At 38.0% G+C, this 20628-nt stretch overlaps 1 protein-coding gene across 1 annotated transcript in view; it reads right to left on the bottom strand.

The window, feature by feature from the left end:
* The window catches only part of LOC139442128 (uncharacterized), a 68302-nt gene that overhangs the window by 39894 nt on the left and 7780 nt on the right, over nt 1-20628 (bottom strand). The window contains exons 3-4 of the mRNA XM_071222930.1: nt 15373-15926; nt 1598-1660 (exon numbers count right to left, since the gene is read on the bottom strand). Coding sequence (XP_071079031.1) covers nt 1598-1660; nt 15373-15926 — 617 coding nt within the window. The remainder of the gene's footprint in view (nt 1-1597; nt 1661-15372; nt 15927-20628) is intronic.

Genomic DNA, 20628 nt, shown 5'->3' with positions numbered 1-20628 from the left:
ATCCAGAATAACAATCTTTATTGAAGCTGCTTGAATGGATAATTCATTAGCAGCATCGTAAGATACTTTCTATGGAAAGTAATTTCCTAATTCAAAAATAATTGATTCTTGACTGATCCTAACATTGAGTTAAGCTAAGCCACATCACACAGTTAAAAAATGTTCACAAATTGATCTGATATTGCATATCTAATTATTTAATGGATTAGAAGATATGAAGAAACTTTCACCTGTTTATCTCAAAATAATACCGCCAGTGACAGAAAAGTGTTTGTTTTTGAATGCGCACTCACACAATGTCTAGGTTTGCAATCCTAAATACTCGTGATCTATCTTACAACTCAGTGAATGTCATTTCGCCATGAGCTACATAATAAGTGGTTTCAATGTAGAAAGTCTGTCTTCTTACTTGTCATTGAGACCCTTTACATCCTGTTCAGTTTCTGATCTCCAGGTGTACTTTATGAATCCACAGTGCACTACTCTGATATATTTATAAACTAATCTCCAATGTTTGCACAGATTACTTTTGCAAGAGAACATTTATCACCAGCTCTGTATAATGTATATCATTACAAGGTATTTTTCTAAAACAAGATATGATTTAAGAGTGCCCTTCAAACACCAGAACTATTTTAACTGCCTTTACCACTTTGAAAGCCAACTGGCGCTCTACTACAAGGAATTACAAACTCTTTTACTTACATGTGAGCTCAGAGGAATTTCTTTTATTTAAAAATTAAAATATGAGCTCAGAGGAATTTCTTTTATTTAAAAATTAAAATATGAGCTCAGAGGAATTTCTTTTATTTAAATATAGTTACAAACTCCTACACCCCAGTATCAGCTCTGTATGTTTGGCAACTGTAACATGGCAACTGTAACACAGTAACTGTAACATGGCAACTGTAACATGGCAACTGTAACATGGCAACTGTAACATGGCAACTGATACTACTGCCCTACAGCAGAACAACGATGAAACAGGAATGCTGTGTATGTTGCGGAGTTTCATTTCACATCAAGTCAGAGTGTAACATCAACAATGACTACAATGACTCTGGAGCTGTTTATATAATGGCCACCTGGCCACTAGTTATTTTCTATGAATAATGGGAAAGCGTCACAAAGGATGCCATCCTATTTTCAAGGGCTAGCTTCCCTGCCATGAGTGTACAGATACCATATTTGTTTGATCGGGATCAAGACAACAACAAAATGTTGACATTTAACATGGAACAATAAATCTTTCACCACACAACCAAAAAATACCACTGGGAAAACAGGCCCCTAAAATCGACAACCATCTGAGCAGGACAAAAATTCACCATGACAATTGGAACAATTATATTCATATTCCAGCGGATCTTCAGAAAGCGTTTACCTGAAGCGTCTACAGCATTTGAGAATCTCCCAAGCAGGACTCGGCATGTGCAAAACATGCTTTGCATGCCTGCGCCCATCAGAAGGCTGACACAGTGTCGAGCCTAGACAGATGAGACAGTATGTCCAATATGGTCGATCAAGGTCACAACATCTTGTACTGGAGGACCAGCTACATCACAAACTCCTCTACGTTACAACATCGTACACTTACCCGTATCTTCACTAGTTTGGGCCGGCTCAAACTATGGACACATGGCTTCTTCACAGATGTTTTCTGAAAAAAATTGAAAATATGACTTTGCTGTTTCACGTTGAAATGTGTAGGCTAGGCTAAGAAAGTTGTATATTTGGGGATTATTGATTTGTGACTAAAGTTTTTCATATAAAACATCAATGCCAGAGAATAATCAGTCTCAATTATCTGCCTAAACAGATTCAAATGGCCCTTACAGTCAAAACTGTGATGAAAAGATTATGAATGGATCACTGAAAACCAGTGATGACTCTAGGTCTTCACGAAGGTAAGCATGTGTTGTCCCTCCAGTAGCACCTGCCACTCACAAATTCTAAGTGTTTGTTGCCTGTTGCCGCACAGCAGTACTCATATCTCATATCCAATATGCCAAGAGATTTGTTGCATAAAAATATATTATCTTGTCTAGATTTTTAGAAGTTAATATGGTTATTTTCTCAAAATGTGTTTGTTGTTTAATGCTGCACAATATTCCAGCTATATGACGGCGGTCTGTAAATAATCGAGTCTGGACCAGACAATCCAGTGATTGACATCATAAGCATCGATCCATGCATTAGGATACGATGACATGCATCAACCAAGTCAGCGAGCCTGGCCACCCGATCCCGTTGGTCGCCTCTTACGACAAGCATAGTTGTCTTCACGGGTTTTATTTGTATCAAAAGATGAAACGCTTGAAATAAAAGATTCACAAAAACATATTATAAAAAGACCTACTTTGAAAAAACACTTTTAATATATATATTATATTTTATCGTTACATTAGAGTAATCAGATAACAGAAAGGCCTGGACTTAAACTCTAAATAAATCATATTAGTCATTAGAGGACTACCAGGCCAACATTTTTGATTAGGTTCTACAGTGTCTTGAAGCAGAATTCAATCATTAAACCTGTCTTGTTAAGGAAAATATCAGTGCATGTATTGGAATCACAAATCAATAACATAATAACAAGGCATTTGAATAAGTTACCTGATTGGTCAGTACATGACAATCTCAGAATATCAGAGAAGATTTACCATCTATTTATCCAGGCTGTAATCTTCTAAATGGCCAAATATTTGGTATATGGATCGGTCAGTAATTGCAATAAACTCCTGCTTCTGCCGACTGATCAGAAGACGAATATTTCTCTCGAAGCATTTAATAAGACATGACGGAAACAAATTTGTAGTATTTCCCTGTGCTGTTTGTTTATTGCATTAAGCCACAGTGTTCACTTATGTCAATCATAATAAGAGGCAATTATGGCCTTGGTAGTAATGTAGCTTTCCATCCAAGTCCTACTCAAATACTGAACAAGTATTCATAAATAATGTTCCCATTTACAAGCTTGCCAAAGAGGGACCAAAACTCAATCAGAATCAGTTAGCCTGATTTCCAGTACTGCTGGTTTATAGGGCCATAATGAACAGGTCAAGAATTCCCCACAATCTCCCAGCTCCCCATCAGAAGCAGACCTCTGTCCCATCTCGTTAGCTCTGTCAGCTTCATTGCCACCCAGCATTTACAGTCTCTGATATCTAAAGCTTGAAGTATATGTACTACCTTCTCTGTAGGTGGCATCAGCCTGCGTTACAGTGCCACTATCACAAGTTTGTGTAGAGTTCCGTTCCGTAGGCGTAGGCGGCATATGCACTGTGTCACAGTCCACTAGACTCAGTCACAGTGTGACAGATTTAGAACACACTGTGGTATAAGCAGTATAAACAACAGCAGAGACCATATACCGGTATATGGTCTCTGACAACAGTAACAGTGTAACGGATTCTGAGTATTCAGTACACACTGTGGTATAAGTGGTATATTCAACAATTCAACAGTAACATTGTGACAGATTCAGAGACTAATCAGTACACACTGTGGTATAAGTGGTATATTCAACAGTAACAGAGTAACAGATTCAGAAAGTAATCAGTACACACTGTGGTATAAGCAGTATATTCATCAGTGTCCTGCATGCTCTGTGGACTAGTCTGGGAAGTCCACACACCCCCCCCCCCCCCCTCCCCCTCCCTCTTGGCAAGCGGCATTGTTGTGTCCCGCTTATAAGTAGCTGGTGACAAAAACATGGCTCTCCACCATGGAACAGGACAACACACATTACACATCAACTTGTGTCCTCTCCTGGCAGGCAGCCAACTAAATCTGTTTCACAAAGACTCACGTACAAAGATCAAATGTAAAATCTTTACAACAGACAGGAATAACATTTTAACAGTATTACCACACTGGTGTAACTTGACTTCCTTGTGTTGTTGTTAAAAGCATATTCCCTTGCTTGTTTAATAAGAAAGAAAATCTAAAACGTGCTCCGATTCTAGGGATTGTGACCAGATTTGTTTGTGCTTTGTTGCTAAAAAGATATAAAAGTGTCATATTTCTGGGTTTTTTTGTTTAGTTGACAAAGCTTTAGGGATTATGTTGCCAAATGAAAGGATAGAATCTTCCTTGTATTCATAAAAATCAAGATTCTTCAAATAACTTTACCCTTGATTTTCAGTGATTCATTCATGTAATTTTCACTGCAGTTTGGTCTTTTACGCCCAATAGAATCTGTTTCAGCAGATAATCGAGACTGATTATTCCCTGGCATTGACATTATATATTTCTACAAGTTACTGACATTCATTCTAATAAAAAAAGAAAATTCAAACAATCAGTCCTTGAAACATTTTATACATACAATTCAGATAAACTAGTCCAACTTTCTATATTTAGCTCAATTGCTCACCATAGGAATTGTACATGTAAATATCATCTATTCATCTTCAAATGGTTGTAGTAATAGCCTCATAAAAGTCAAACATTTTATTCCATTTCATAAATATTTATATGTCGTACTGGTTGTCATTTGAAATTCTGTCAAATTAGGATGAAACCACCTTCTAGATGCAGAAATACTGCTACAGGAAATATAAACATAAAATCCTTCATTTTGAAAAATTCATTATTGATCCAATTCTAATATTAGATTAACTTAGGACCTAAGGAGTTGGCATGGTCTAGATTTCAAGCCTTCAAGATTTCTTGTTTGTGTTCAGCAATATTCCAGCTATATGACGGTGGTCTGTAAATAATCAAATCTGGTCTATTCAATCCATGAGCATCATGAGATTGACATCATGAGCATCTATCTATGAATTGGGATATGATGACATGCATCAACCAAGTCAGTGAGTCTGACCACGCCCATCCTATTAATCGCAAGAGAAATTAAAGAAATGAACAATTTCTGTTCCAAACAATAAATATACTCATAATACTCTTCTGTTAAAAGATTTTCTCAGACATGAAAATGATGCAGCATACACTGGATGTCTTGTATAATTCCATCAAATGGTTTCATGTTGGGATGCTGGTGACTATTTCTTCAAGAAAGTTCTGTAGCATAGATACCCTCAAAAATTCTGATAGGGTCCATGCAGGAAGCAGAGATGCCGGAAGTCCCCATTGTTCCTTGTATGGTGGCCTAACTTTGGTTGCTGGTGATCTACAGCCCGTTTTTTATAATGTATTATGTTCAGTGATTTTGCTTTATGGTTACGTGCTAGTTTTAATAAAATTCTGTGATAATCTAGTTGTTTTAAAGATTGTAAATGTATTCATTATTATTATTATTATTATTATTATTATTATTATTATTATTATTACTAGTTACCATATGGCTAACATGCTGCAGATGTTACTAAATCGCAACTCACTCACTCACATTTACAAAGTAACAAGGATAACAATATTTGGGGGCATTTATCTGAACATATGGGCCTCCCAGACTACAGAGCTGCTGTCGAACCCATGATTAGTGAACACCTAGACCACTGGGCTACTCAACAACCTACAAGTCCCTCCCAAATAGTAATGACAACAGTGTAAGAACCCGAAGACACCTGTATCTGCATAAGACATTGCTTTTGACATTGATGTAGCGATGAAACCTAGCATTTCATCCCCACCTCTTAACACAGAGATTAGCTTTACCATCAAGAGAAGTCCACAAACATGGGGGTGTTGACCAAGATGGCCAGCAGTGACCCATCAGTGGTAATTATCACCCCAGGGGCAGCATAATGGAAAGGACCAAACAGCCAGCAGAAAGTCCTATATGTCCGACCCTGTCACACACAATGGGTCATCTCGTCATTGTCACAGATAGTCTTATTGGCCATCTATTCCTTGTCACCACTAGGCCATCTTTTCATATTAAATTTTACCGATAGGCCATATATTCATTGTCACCGATAGATCATCTTTTCATATCTACTTATTGGCCATTTATTCCTTGTCACCAGTAGGCAATCTTTTCATATTTACCGATAGGCCATCTATTCCTTGTCACCAATAGATCATCTTTTCATATCTACTGAAAGGCCATCTATTCCTTGTCACCGGTAGGCCATCTTTTCATATCTACTGAAAGGCCATCTATTCCTTGTCACCAGAAGGCCATCTTTTCATATCTACTGAAAGGCCATCTATTCCTTGTCACCAGTAGGCCATCTTTTCATATCTACTGAAAGGCCATCTATTCCTTGTCACCAGTAGGCCATCTTTTCATATCTACTGAAAGGCCATCTATTCATTGTCAAAGATGGCCTACATACAGAAATAGTCAGTTATTCCATACATATTTGGTAGTGGATTCATTTTGATGAATAGGCTGATCTACTTTTATTACAATGAAGGGCAAATATCACCTATTTTTAGCAAAGGGCTGTTCTACCCTACATTGAAGGAGAGAGCTGTTCTACCCTACATTGAAGGAGAGAGCTGTTCTACCATTCATTGAAGGTGAGAGCTGTTCTACCATTCATTGAAGGTGAGAGCTGTTCTACCATTCATTGAAAGAGAGAGCTGTTTTACCATTCATTGAAGGAAGAACCTGTTCTACCATTCATTGAAGGAGAGAGCTGTTCTACCATTCATTGAAGGTAAGAGCTGTTCTACCATTCATTGAAGGAATGGGCTGTTCTACCCTACATTGAGGAAGGAGCTGTTCTACCATTCATTGAAGGAATGGGCTGTTCTACCCTACATTGAGGAAGGAGCTGTTCTACCATTCATTGAAGGAATGGGCTGTTCTACCCTACATTGAGGAAGGAGCTGTTCTACCATTCATTGAAGGAGAGAGATGTTTTACCCTACATTGAAGCAAAGGGCTGTTATGCCATTCATTGAAGCAGAGGGCTGTTCTACCATTCATTGAAGGAGAGAGATGTTCTACCATTCATTGAAGGAGAGAGCTGTTCTACCATTCATTGAAGCAAAGGGCTGTTCTACCATTCATTGAAGGAAGGAGCTGTCCCTCTAACAAAGGACGGGCATGTTGTACAATATAATGAAACAAGGGCCTGTCCAACCTTTTTCCAGAAATTGTCTGGGAGCCTTCCACATGTTTGATTCAACTAAACTGTGACCGAGGCCCAAGTTGTCCCCTAATCCTAGCGGGTTAACAAAGCTGTTGTTACGGCTAGAAACAGAGTCCATTCAAACGTAGGGTTTTGTTTGAATGCAGATCCGCAGTGTGTGAAAATGACCTTCGCCAACATGTCAATATTTTCCTGTTCTGACCACTAAAGGGCCTGGTATGTTATTTGTCCACTCAGTGGTTAGCTATCTTGGTCTGACGAGAAAATAAACCTAAACACAGGACCATCATGCCACACTTACTGTTTATTTTCAAAGACGCTCTATACCTGTGAAGATCCGGGTAACAATTGGTCTTCAGCAATACATGCTTGTCACAAGACCCGACTTACATGATCAGGCTCATGCATGTCATTGTATCCCAATTGCGTTGATCAATGCTCATAATGTCAATCTCTGGATCGTTTAGTTTGGACTCAAATATTTACAGACTGCTGTCATATAGCTGGAACATTGCTAAGTGCAAAGTTAGACCACAAACAGTCACTCGATACAAATGAGGGCTTATCTAACATATCACAGAAGCATTACATTCACTATACATAGAAGCTATTAGCATTGTGTTTTAAAGCAATGGGCCCTGCTACTTACATCTTGCTAGGTGAAAGTTCATCTGGTACCAACAGTGGATCATGATATCTTGATAACCGTTGGTGACCTTTACAAGTATACTTAAAAGCACAGTACACATAAAGGAAAAAATCAGGAATTCTTTAACTTCTTTTGAGTAGTATAGATAGTTATATTTATTCCCATATGTAGATAGTTCGTAATCTGCCCTACGTGGGTGATCTGTACAATAACAATTCTTGAATCTTGATTCTATAATAGTGATAATACAGGGTGATCACGAGAAGATGACTGTATCCTGCCGGAAATGTTTGAACAATTTGAATTTAATTTCCCAGGAGTGCCAGTTGGTCAAAGCCTAGTCCCTCTTTCAAATCAGTGGGTATACAAGCCACCTTTGCAAAGCCCCTAACCCTACGAGACATGATCTGCTCCTTTGCACCCTCTGCCGCACACGCAAATGGAGCCTGTCTCATACCCAGCATTCCTTGCAGCTCTTCCTGTTTGCTGAATGTTGACCACGTATGGCATGTGATGACTATCTGCCTCTTGCTGACCAGTGGAGACAAAGGTGAATGCAGGCTCAGATTGACAAATGTGAGCCCCTATGAATATTAAAGAAGACTCAACCAAATATTTTCAGACTTGGAATTTGCGATGAACCGGTCGCTTTAAATTATTAGCTACCTAAGTCTATGGCATGAGATTGAATCTACAGGCAAATATTTGACAACTGACTAATACTAGATTGTAGTCAATCTGGCAAAACTTTCAAGACAAAATGGCCGAAATTAAGAACAGTACTTACTACTTATAAAGAGAAACTAAGAGGTTAAACAGTGACATGGTTACTTCAATGTTTGATGCTGCCTGTCAAAACATTTTGAGAAAAATATTTTTACAAAAATGGTTTGGGTCTATTTGATGTTGTTTACAAAAAATGTTTTTTCTTATAAATAATATATTTGGGATAGTGCTTTCTTAGTAAAGTACAGATTCTAGTACTTTTGGGGGTTGAGTCCCATCTGGGATTCAAAACCACACCATTAGGTGCCTCACTCTGGCAATGTGGGTTCGAATCCCGTATGGGACTCAACCCCAAAAAGTACTAGAATCTGTACTTTACACCAAAAGTGTTATCCCAAATATAACATTTGTTACATTTGACCACTTCCTAAATGTCATTGTGTGTTCATGTTGTTTGTTGTTATATATGTTTATTCTTGAGTTGACATGAGAGTGAGTGAGTTAATATTTAACGTCACATCGGCAATATTTCAGCAATATCGTGAGTTTACACGAGAGAATTATGCAGACCTTAACATGGTCATCAACTGGACATGAGTAATATTTCGATGTGGGCCGACAGGATACCAATAAAAAATATTTTAAGGCCAAACACCACTGTAAGTGTTGAGTTCCAAGATCATCCAAAAAGGAAATTGGAGGAGTTAGTTTGAAGAAAACCAGTTAAGATGGTTGCAATGGAATGGTGCCGATCAAGAGTCAGTCTTCGCAGGGTATTTCAAGGACAAGGCAGTACTATAAGCTGAAGTTATTTCTGCTGGTTGAGATGGAGAGGCAGCGAGGCATCGTGGCTGGACTGGTCAGTCTATCTGACCACATGGAGGTGATCAATCCTCCAGCCCAGCCCTGTCTGGCATGGTCCAGACACTCAGCAATTACCTATCACTAACATTACCTTCTATATCAACAAAAGATATGCCAAGGCAATGATGAGCTCTTTCAGATAGCTTCAATGCCCACTTGATAAATCTTTTAAAGAGAGGAACAAATGGTGGCTGTGCATGGAAGGGAAGTAGCACAGGAATAATATCCCCAAGCACTGACATTTGGATGCTTGTTTTACAAGGTCTGTTAGTCCTGCACCATGGCTGGAATTTATATTTTATAATTATAAATTACTAAAAGTCTTAGACAAACATTTAGTCTATGAAATCTTATATTTGGAATAGAGCAAGCTAGAGCTGGCTGGACTTGCTTTTGTATACATATCTAGATTAGTTTTTTTCTTCATAAATTAAATATATTCCACAGTCATGGTGCAGGACTATAAAAGCCTAGGCAAGTCTAGATAAAACTAAACCAAGTCTAGTTTCTTTGATTCCACATATGAAAAAGGCAGAGGAGAAAATATTTTACAATTATTTTAGAGAAATGTTTTCATGGACTACGTATTTGTCCAAAGGTATGTGTGTAACATGTAGCATGGCTCCACTAATATCAGAACACTAGTTATCCAGCGTTTGAAATTCCTTGTACCAGGGTGGCAATGTCATGGTTAAGGTGGCACAGGCAACAGGTCCTCTTTCTTGAAGGGAACATTTAAAAGTTACATTAAATGACTAACACCTGCGATAATTTATGCCGAGGTAAGTTTTTTTCTCAAAAGTATTCTGGGTAAACATGTAAAATAAACATACAAACGTGCACTGGTCATTAATAAAATAAACCTAGGGATTCAGGAATTGAATGTCATGGTTAACAATCTCAACAAAGTAAAAGAAACAAACTTTCTAAATCCTATCCACTTATTATCTATCTGGTGGTGAAATGACCTTCACCAGGCATGCGGGTGGGGTAAAAGTAGTCTTGTTGTTGGTACTTTCAAGGGCATTAAATATGAACATGAGTTTTGTAATAATGCTTAATGTTTAAAACTAAAATAAATGATATAAACTGGTAGTTTCATACATTATACATTATATATACACATTAATAAATAAGGTATTAAAATAAAATGGCACTGAAGTGTTTTAAATATTAAACCATAAATACATTGCAAGTCTATTTTATTTTAATACCTTATATATAATGCCTATGATAGTACGCTAAAATTCCAAAGGGGCAATAACTCGCTCGTCACACCGAAAACCCAGGTTTGATATGGGTACAATGTGTGAAGGCCATTTCTGGTGTTCCGCGTCTTGATATTGCTGGAATATTGCTAAAAGCGGCATAAAATCAAACTCACTCAGCCACTCCAAAGGGCACACTAAACATCTAAACACACTTGAAAACTTACACTTCTTATACTGTTATCAGACTCCTACTATTCCACTAACAAATAGTTTGTGTTCATTAAACTAGTAAGCATTCTACTACACATGCGTCAAGCCCACATGACTCGTGTAATATATCTCTCATGCATATTCTCATATTGCCTGATATAGAATTATTCATCCTATAATTTATTCTGTTGAAAAATAACATAATACAGTATTTACCATATTTAAGGAAAATATGAAACAAAAGATAGTCAGGTTTTTTACATATGCAGAATAACAACATTTTTCATATAATGTGTTTGCTTCTAGGCAGGACAAAGCCAATGGATAAAAACAATATCCATTGAGGTCAAATATAAACATGGATAAATATACAAGTATAAAAGGTCAGGTAGGTACTACTTGAAGTGTTTCCAAACAAACATGACACCGACCTTGTGTATTTGGTGATCAAATCAGAATTTACGATAGGGGATTTGTACAAATTACTGGGATAATTGCAATTAGTATCAAAATAATAGTCAAAGATACAGGAAATCTGTTCAAATGGGGCACATCTGAGCCAAGGCTCACTTAATGCAATATTTATGCCTAATACAGGATATTTACCATCCTAAAACACACATTTGCATGATAACCATCATATCAGCATTTAATTCAAATCTTTAATAACCATGGTGTTTATATCACAAATAAACCACTCAGTGTTATCTACATAACAATACAGTGGACATGACGGCGGTGAATATCCTCCGTATACTTCAATGACACATGTAATATACACCTCATATCAATGGAGTAAGTAGTATAGGTAAACAACTCCTTTGTCTGATATGCAAACAGCTGATATGGGCATACAATATGGCATTTCCGGCTGCTTTTGTGTACGACACAATCTGAATGTTCAGGGCATGCTTGCCAGTGAAGGAGGAGGATTAATTAATCAATTCCGTCAGCGTCAGGTGCAATATGCATGTCGCTGAGCATGTGCAGCGGGTATACCACTGCCCTTTAAGTCAATACATCAACTAATATTGACTATAGGGCTGTTCAACACCAATGAAAAATGAGTCAGTATCAGTCTCGCATGTCAATCTCATAGCCTAATAATAATAACCAGACAGGATAGACACCGATGGACAAGTCCAACCAGTCTGCCGATCATTTCAGTTTTTGTTCCTTGTTTTTTGTTTAATGCTGCACTCAGCAATATTCCAACAATATGACGGCAGTCAGTAAATAATCAAGTCTGGACCAGACAATCCAGTGATTGACATCATGATCATATGGGATAAGATTACATGCATCAGGCAAGTCACCAAGCTTGACCACCTCGCCAATCGCCGCTTACGATAAGCATAGTCTCCTATTAGGGCCTATTCTACCCCAGATCTTCACAGGGAGACAAGCATGGGCTGCTGAAGACCTATTCTAAACCGGATCTTCATGGGGAGACAAGCATGGGTTGCTGAAGACATATTCTAAACCGGATCTTCATGGGGAGACAAGCATGGGTTGCTGAAGACCTATTCTACCCCAGATCTTCATGGGGAGACAAGCATGGGTTGCTGAAGACCTATTCTAAACTGGATCTTCATGGGGAGACAAGCATTGGTTGCTGAAGACATATTCTAAACCGGATCTTCATGGGGAGACAAGCATGGGTTGCTGAAGACCTATTCTAACCCAAATCTTCACGGGTCTGCTCATTTTGGCTTATTTTGGACTAGTAATGTTTTTCTGGTCTTATTATTAACACTGTAACCACTATATTTTTGCTTGACAAAAAATGTGCCAGTGGGAAACACAGACTAACACTGAGTCCCAGAAATAACCTTAGGCCTATCTTATTTTAAAATATATATTTACAAACTGAAAAATAAAATCCAAATTGAGCAGCCTAGACTTGAGTAGGATTCATTTTTGAATTTATTCTCTAGGGTCTGGGAGACTTGGATAAATGCGGTTTGTAGAAATATTCCAGCAGAGTCTAGGAGGGAGCAGAAAATGTAGACTTCAGTCATAGTACCAATGTTTGAATCAAACACAGGTTTGGAGCACATGAAATGCTGCAACCACTGTGCTATAACTCTGACAGCTGACAAAGACCAAAGACAACCTGGGGAGAGGAAAACAAATCACTTACCCCAAAGAGATTTTGTTGTCAAAAGGTAAAAGTGCCTGATTGTTTAAGGCCTTATCATGTGTGAGTAGACACCACTTTTATGACTTTGTCATCCATGTGTCAACAATAACGTTTTAATATTTATTCATGAACACATACTTACAATGACTCTTGATTGCTTTAGAACCGCTCCTTACACAGCAACAATGCTGTAGATCAGTTTGTTTACTAAATAATGCCTCGATAGGCAATATCACACACCAGGATAAACATGGGACAACGCTCAAACCGACATAATAAAGTACACTAAAACCCTACCCTGCTATAAAGGAAGCTACATAAACTACACGATGTTCTCTTTTATGCATTGGCAAATCCTGTGATGTATTAGATGTGTCAGATCAGTAAACGGGTAATATTTTACACTAAAGAAAAAAAGTTTATGAAAAAATGAATATTTTAACTTTTTGTACCATGTTTGTTTCCATGACTAATAGACAATCCATACAAATAATTCATGGATATGTTGAATTAAATATCACATGAATACGCCTTATCAACTCAGTATCACATGGATAGACAATATCATTTAGCTATTGCATGAACCGGCTATATCATTTAGATATTACATGGATAGGTACAATCAATATGGTATCACATAGAAAAACGATATCATTTAGCTATTGCATGAACAGGCAATATCATTTAGATATTACATGGATAGGTACAATCAATATGGTATCACATAGAAAAATGATATCATTTAGCTATTGCATGAACAGGCAATATCATTTAGATATTACATGGATAGGTACAATCAATACGGTATCACACAGATAGACAATATCATTTAGCTATAACATGAACAGGCAATATCTTTTTTAGATATTACATGGATAGGTACAATCAATACGGTATCACATAGATAGACAGTATCATTTAGCTATTGCATGAACAGGCAATATCTTTTAGATATTACATGGATAGGGACAATCCATACCGTTCACATGGATAAACAATATCACTTGAAAGTCCATGGATAAACATCAGCAATAAATTTGACACTAAACATAATACTTAAAAACAATGGTCAATTCTTTTTTACTTTTTATAGGATGTCTGTCCAAACAAGGTATGCCAGATATCTGGATCACAAGCACGTATCTCTCCAGCCATGTTGAGCAGCTCGCTAAGTCAGCACATGGATATCTTTGAAGATGAATCCAAACAAACATAGTATGCACATGCAGAGTCCAACTCGGTGATCAAACATACAATAAAGGGATCTGGCCCCACTAACAGGGGGAATCGACCCCGAAAGAAGAACCCAGCAATCTATACAAAGCTTTTTTTCATGTTTCCATAGCCTGTGAGTGACCCGGCATCATCTAAATAATCCTGGTAAGTAAACGCACAAAGCCCAGAGGCAGTCTGCCTGACCAGATATCTGGCTATCTGACGGACATGAGATGGAGGTATCCTGTGGACCATCTCCCCAGTGTCAGGGTAATCTGTGCCCATTATCTCACACTGTTTATTTGCAAGTACAACCAGTCCCAGTGATTTAGACCCCAGGATTACCTAGTGCACTGCCATCTGACACTGTGCAGCAGGTGATTCGGCTGATTGTACCAAGTCTTGAATCCGTGCCTACCTTTTCAGTAACCTTGATGGTTATCTGTTCCACATACAAACTGGGAGCCTTATCTCTGGCTGGGCAACATTAAGTATACCATCCAAGTTCAAAAGATCAGTCATCAAAAGATGTAGGCCTGTAACTTAATCTTACATTATTCAGCATGACCCAAAAGACTTGTTGGACTGTTTTGATGTGGTTAACAAGTGGCCATAAAGACTGTCCTCTCTTTCATGTCCTATTCACAGTGAAGAGATAGACTACTCTGCTGATTTTGTTTATGGGGTTGATACGTGATGATATGCAATACACAGCTGCAGCTGTGATGCAATCATTTACAAGGTGGAATTGTCACAAACTATGATAAAAGGTAAATGTAGACTTTCACAGTTTGAACTGAAAAGATACCACAATGTTTGTGTACTGTAACATAAATCTTATCACATATGTATAACATCAGAATCTGGACAATGCAGTATGCATCATATCAGAATCCTGATCGTACAATATGCATCACATCAGAATCCTGATTGTGCAATATGCATCATATCAGAATCGTGATTGTGCAATATGTATCGTATCAGAATCCTGATGCCTCAATATACCTCATAACAGAATGTATATCAGAATCATGTAATATTTATCATATGAACTGCTAGTGAAGCTTTGTACAGCAGAGACAAAACTTTCAATACAATACAAGAGCCAACAGCAATACAATTGTAAAGTACATCCCATAATTATGTCGTGTTCATTTGTTAGATTGTGTGCTTGAAGTGTGATGTAGTGTTTGGAGCGTGATATAGTGTTTGGAGCATGATATAGTGTTTGGCGCTTGATATAGTCTTTGGAGTGTGATATAGTCTTTGGAGTGTGATATAGTGTTTGGAGTGTGATATTTTGTTTGGAGAGATGCAAACATAATTATTATCATTACTCACCTGCATTTTTTCAAAGTCGAGACAGGGCCTCTGAATCACAGTTTTGGGATCCAAATCAGTTGGACAATCAGAGGTAGAGAGTTGTCTGTGCCGTTTCCGTGGCGATATGGCTGCCACGACTGCTGTGGGACTCACATTGGCAAGAAAGAACTTGGCCTGTGGTGAGGAGTGGAGTTTTTGAACACCCGAGGGTGGGGAAGCACTGAGTACAACCGGTTGAGGTTTAAGGAGTTCACGCACTTCTTCGTCTGAGGATCCAGCACTGTCACCAACACTCCCACGATTCACTTGTGACCACTTCCTCTTCTCGGCAACACCATCACGGTTATTTATTTCAATAAGTTCCTCTTCTGAGCTATGTCTTTCAAAATCCCACCCATGTCCATCTAAGTCTGAGGTGTAGCTGATCGAGTCCAAACTATTGACAGTAAGTTCATGTGTTCTCATGCCGTCCATCTCCCCGAAGCCCACCGACACCGGGCTGGGAGGATGGTTCACAGGGGACGCCGACCCGTAGCTGGACGTGTCATGATGGGTCCGGTCCTCGTCTAAATCTGAAGGAGGAAAATAATTTCAAAATAATTGTCAAAAATTGGGAGAAATTCTTATAAAAACTTATCACAATAGATGATGCAATACCCTAATTCGCACCTTTGGATCCAATTATACAATGAGAATTCTAGGGATGGAAGAAAGTGACAAAAAAATAACAGTCGGCGTGTGTGCACGAGATATTGTTGGCTGCGACGATTGTCAAACAGTAACAACCCTTTAGGCCATATTTTGGCTGTGCTGGTGGAAGTGACGTTGAGTGGTGCTGGCGAATGTGTGTTTTTCAAACTGGCCTTAATTTTTTAAAATACCAAACATGTCCCTACGTATGTCCCCCTTTATTGATAAATCCAAAGAAATACACTTATTTACTTAATTTCTCAATAAACCAACTCATTAAAATTTTATCACAATAAATTTGGGCTGTAACGATTCACCAATACTTATGATATCATCGATACTTAGGTACACATGATACTTGAATAATCAGTTTGTGAGATCGCAATATGCTATAAATAGAACAGGAAGTAACAGAGTGACCTCCCTTAATAGCAAAAGTAGTATCACACCACCTGTAAGCATGGCAGAACACAAGGACGTGGTAGCTGAGGACGTCCCGACTAACTGTTACATTTAATAACCATCCTTTCATTTAAAACGGTTTTGTTCTTGTGGTTTTCTTTTTGAAGTTTTCGAGATATCAATACATAAATGTATGACGAAAGAGGTTTTAGAGCTTTATTTCAGTGATTTCATCATTTCTTACTATTTGATGTGGTGTATCGTGATGCCAGCAGTATCGTCAGTCCGTATCATGATACGATTCGTATCGCAAGATAACAGGTGACACTCAGCTCTACAATACACATTAGTATAGGTTTGTATCACTGTTCACTAGTGTACCACCAATACCATGCAGTCTTATTGAGAACCCAACTGTACTAGAACTTTTTGCAACTTTCATATAGTGATCTTCTAAAATACCCTTTTTACCCCGGATCTTCAATATTTCAACATTTTTATCCAGCTTTAGGACAGATATTCCTATGACAGAATGATGAATATAATAAACTAGGAAAGGGTATCTGGCTATTCACTGTTTTAATCTCGGTGGGGTGGTGGTATGGTAAAATCTTGATCGCACATTTCTCATCTAGTGGCTGAGGGAACTATTGAGACAGTCCCTTACAGGTCTCATAAATAGCATGAAGCATGAACAGAGGCTTAAATAAACACATACATCAAGTCCTTATATGTATACACTGACAAGCCAATCTCCTATTTGAGAGTACAATGCATGTCCTTTCTTTGTGTCAGTGCATGGGTGTGACTGAGCAATTATTATGGTTCATTGAGGAGACCTTCCGCATGTTCAGTGAAAGAAATGTTATTCATTATTTATTCATATTCAGAGGAAATGTTTAAAGAAAACCCAAGCAGTATTGGACTGCTCCTGTCTTTGATTTATAACACCATAATAATGTACTTAAGTCTATGTTGCCTCAAATGGCTGTCAAGATGACCTGTCCCCAGGCTGAATGGGAATGTTGGATAAAGGTAGCCTTTCCAATCAATAGACTGCACAAGTCTTCAAGGAAATGATTATTAGCTTAAATCATTCAAAGATCATTTAAATAATACGAACAAGTTGTCACTATTTCAGGCTGGCGTCCTTCGAACTGTTTGCTTATCAAGACATGCTTATTATAAGAATAGAATTACTATACATCCATGGATTGGAACAAGGCTACTTTTTTTACAACACTGATCTTTATAGTGGTAAAACAATCTGATTCCTTTCCTGCCAATTGTTATAAATAAGAGCTCTGTCATGTATGATTAGAAAATGAAAGGAATACTGTTTTTGTAACAGCACTTGTATGAATTATTAGTAAGTTAATAGAACTTGATACCAATGGCTTACTTTTCATGGTTTGTATTTCAGTGGACAAAGGAGATGAGTTTTCACAGCTGCGTTTTTGCAGCCAAAGGCATATTTTGTCCTTTTGATATATAAAATAATAAGTGTCATGTGTCCAACATAATGTTTAAATGATAAACAGGAAGGTTCAACAGGGTATTCGGTTTTATATCACTTTTGGACATCCAGAAATAACAACAAATTTGGCTTCAGAAATATACTCCTGGGGAATCGAACCCAGGCCTTCAGTGTAACGGCTACTACTTCACCCACTGTACTACCCAATAGGGCAATAGCCAGCTGCACTGTCAATATTCTTAATGAAGCCCAATGTTTCCCTGGATCAGCAGTCATTGCGGGAAAGCCAAAGGCTACATGCAGTAGCAGCACTGGACAACACAATCACGCTAGTGTAAACTTGGCCAATTTTCCCCAGAATTATTGCAAATCACCATCTTAAGAGGAAGTTTCCCCAAGAGAAAACACTCAAATTTCACTCCTTGATAGTCTTGAGTCAGCTCAAACTCAGCTGCAGATGCAATAAACCCATCTTTATTTCATCATCTCTTTAAATGTAATAGCGAGGATCGGTTTGTTGCTGTGTTTGCTTATTAATCCGTAAGTCATCCTGGAGCTGCACTCACAACGAAGGACACTCAAGCTAAATGACACAAAGTGATTGGCTCCCGAGTGTTCGCCTTTAACAATCAATATCGTCAGGCTCCCCTCATCCCTCGTCTTGTCGGAGCCTTAAAAGGAAGTCCTTTCTTATGACAATTTTGCTTCCATTAGAACGGCAATGGCGTATTAATACAGGCCTTCTCCAGCTTCTTTTAATTGATGTGAATTGGGAATGCCTTTTTCCTTTGCAATATTCGGGACAGTATAAACAAGAGAGGACTTTGACTCATGTAGAGGCTGACAAGGGGCAGATATGGGATTTCATTGTTTGTCCATCATGAAGGCAAGATTTGGATATGGATTACTCGGCCTTGAGATACAAAATATTGGGATTGTCATAGCGGTATGATGGTGTTTATGCAACTTGTCACACAACTGCCTCTGATCACTGGCCTTCTTAGTCACAATTTATATAAATTTGTTTAGGGATCAGACTCTTAAAGGATAAATTTGTAAATTGATGCCCGTGTGCTCCCTGTTGTGACAATGCAGCTCTCACAATGTGACAGTAGTCAATCACCCTGAGGAGGTCATTGACCTATAGGTTAACATACGTTTTCCCTTTACATATTTTTCTATTTCATTTTGTTTGTTTGTTGTTTCACGCCACACTCAGCAATATTCCAGCTATATGATGGCGATCTGTAAATAATCAAGTCTGGACCAGACAATCCAGTGATTGATATCATGAGCATAGATACACCCTATTTCATCAACCAAGTTAGTTGATGATGATCTGTGTTATATAATGTTGAGAAAGAGCAATGGTATATGACTATATACCATATTTTCTTGAGTATCATTCGCACCTAAGGATAATGCACCCACCTCTATGGGCTTCAGTGTTTTGGGGGGGAAAATCATTAAAAAAAAAACTATCAAAACTCATTATGTCATGCGTAATGTGTGGTAACTGCAGCATCAGCAATGAGGTGTTCAAACTTAAACATGAAAATCAAGTTGTCCCTGTTATTACAACCCATATGTTAAATTTCCTGATTTACAATTTAGGGGTGTTTGTAGTTTCAAAAACTATACTACTCAAAAAAAGTTAAGGGCCACTCCTGATTTGCTCACACTACTTTATGTCCGGGCATATTACTATACTACTCCAAAAACAAAGTTAAGAACCATTTACTATGGCATAACAGACTAAATATAGTAATATAAAGGAATCGGTGTCCTTAACATGTTTTGAGTAGCATATGAGTCACCTAAGTACCCGCTTCTTTGCAAACATGGGCCATATAGCAACAGAGCAAATTCAGCCAGCTATACTTTGACAAATGCATAAATTTGTAAAGCTGAAATTTCCAAAAAGAACAATCTCCAAGCAGTTACTTTCACCATAAGGAAAGTATCCAGTCCACACAGGGGAGGGGGTCTGTTTGTCCCCGTGAAGTAATGGCCTGGTCAGCAGAGGGTTATTTAGGCCAGGTGTCGGCAATAAACAGTACATCAACTTGTGCAAACACACGCTAAACGCACCACATAATGGGACACTTTCCCCGTGTCTCTGAACAAGTGGCCATTGCTGTGCTCCAGACTTTGTCCTTACACAATGTAAATGGAGCTGGTTTTGCTTTGGGTTGTAGGAGAGCACACAACTGCAAACACACACACAAACACTGCCTCTCTCTCACCTCATAAACAATCAAACATACACCACAACAAAATATTTTTTATGGGTTAAAAACATGCTAGGTACATTTGAAAATCACATTGAGCACTTTAAAAAGCTTGCTTTCTTCATTTCACAATGTTACCCATTTTTCATACCATTAGCAGCAGTACTAGGTTAATTCATGGACCTTGAAATTGTGTGAGCCTTATTTGAATGTGTTCTATAGTAATGAATAAGACAATTAGTGTGTGTTGTTGAATTAGCCTCACATATACATAGCATTTCCTTGGGAAAATAGCAATTCCTTGGGAAAATAGCATTTCCTTGGGTAACATATATACCATATGTTAAAAATAATTATATGGTTGCTAACTTATAGGATAAAACAAGCAAGAATGATGTCAGCAAGTCTTATATTGTAAATGGAAAAAAAAGAAGAATTTACATGTATTTAATAGCAATCTACTTAAACTGAAAG

Source organism: Haliotis cracherodii, unplaced genomic scaffold (assembly GCF_022045235.1).
Source record: "Haliotis cracherodii isolate W230 unplaced genomic scaffold, xgHalCrac1.p SCAF_5, whole genome shotgun sequence".
Taxonomy (NCBI): Eukaryota; Metazoa; Mollusca; class Gastropoda; order Lepetellida; family Haliotidae; genus Haliotis; species Haliotis cracherodii.
This window is presented reverse-complemented; position numbering and strand designations above follow the sequence as displayed.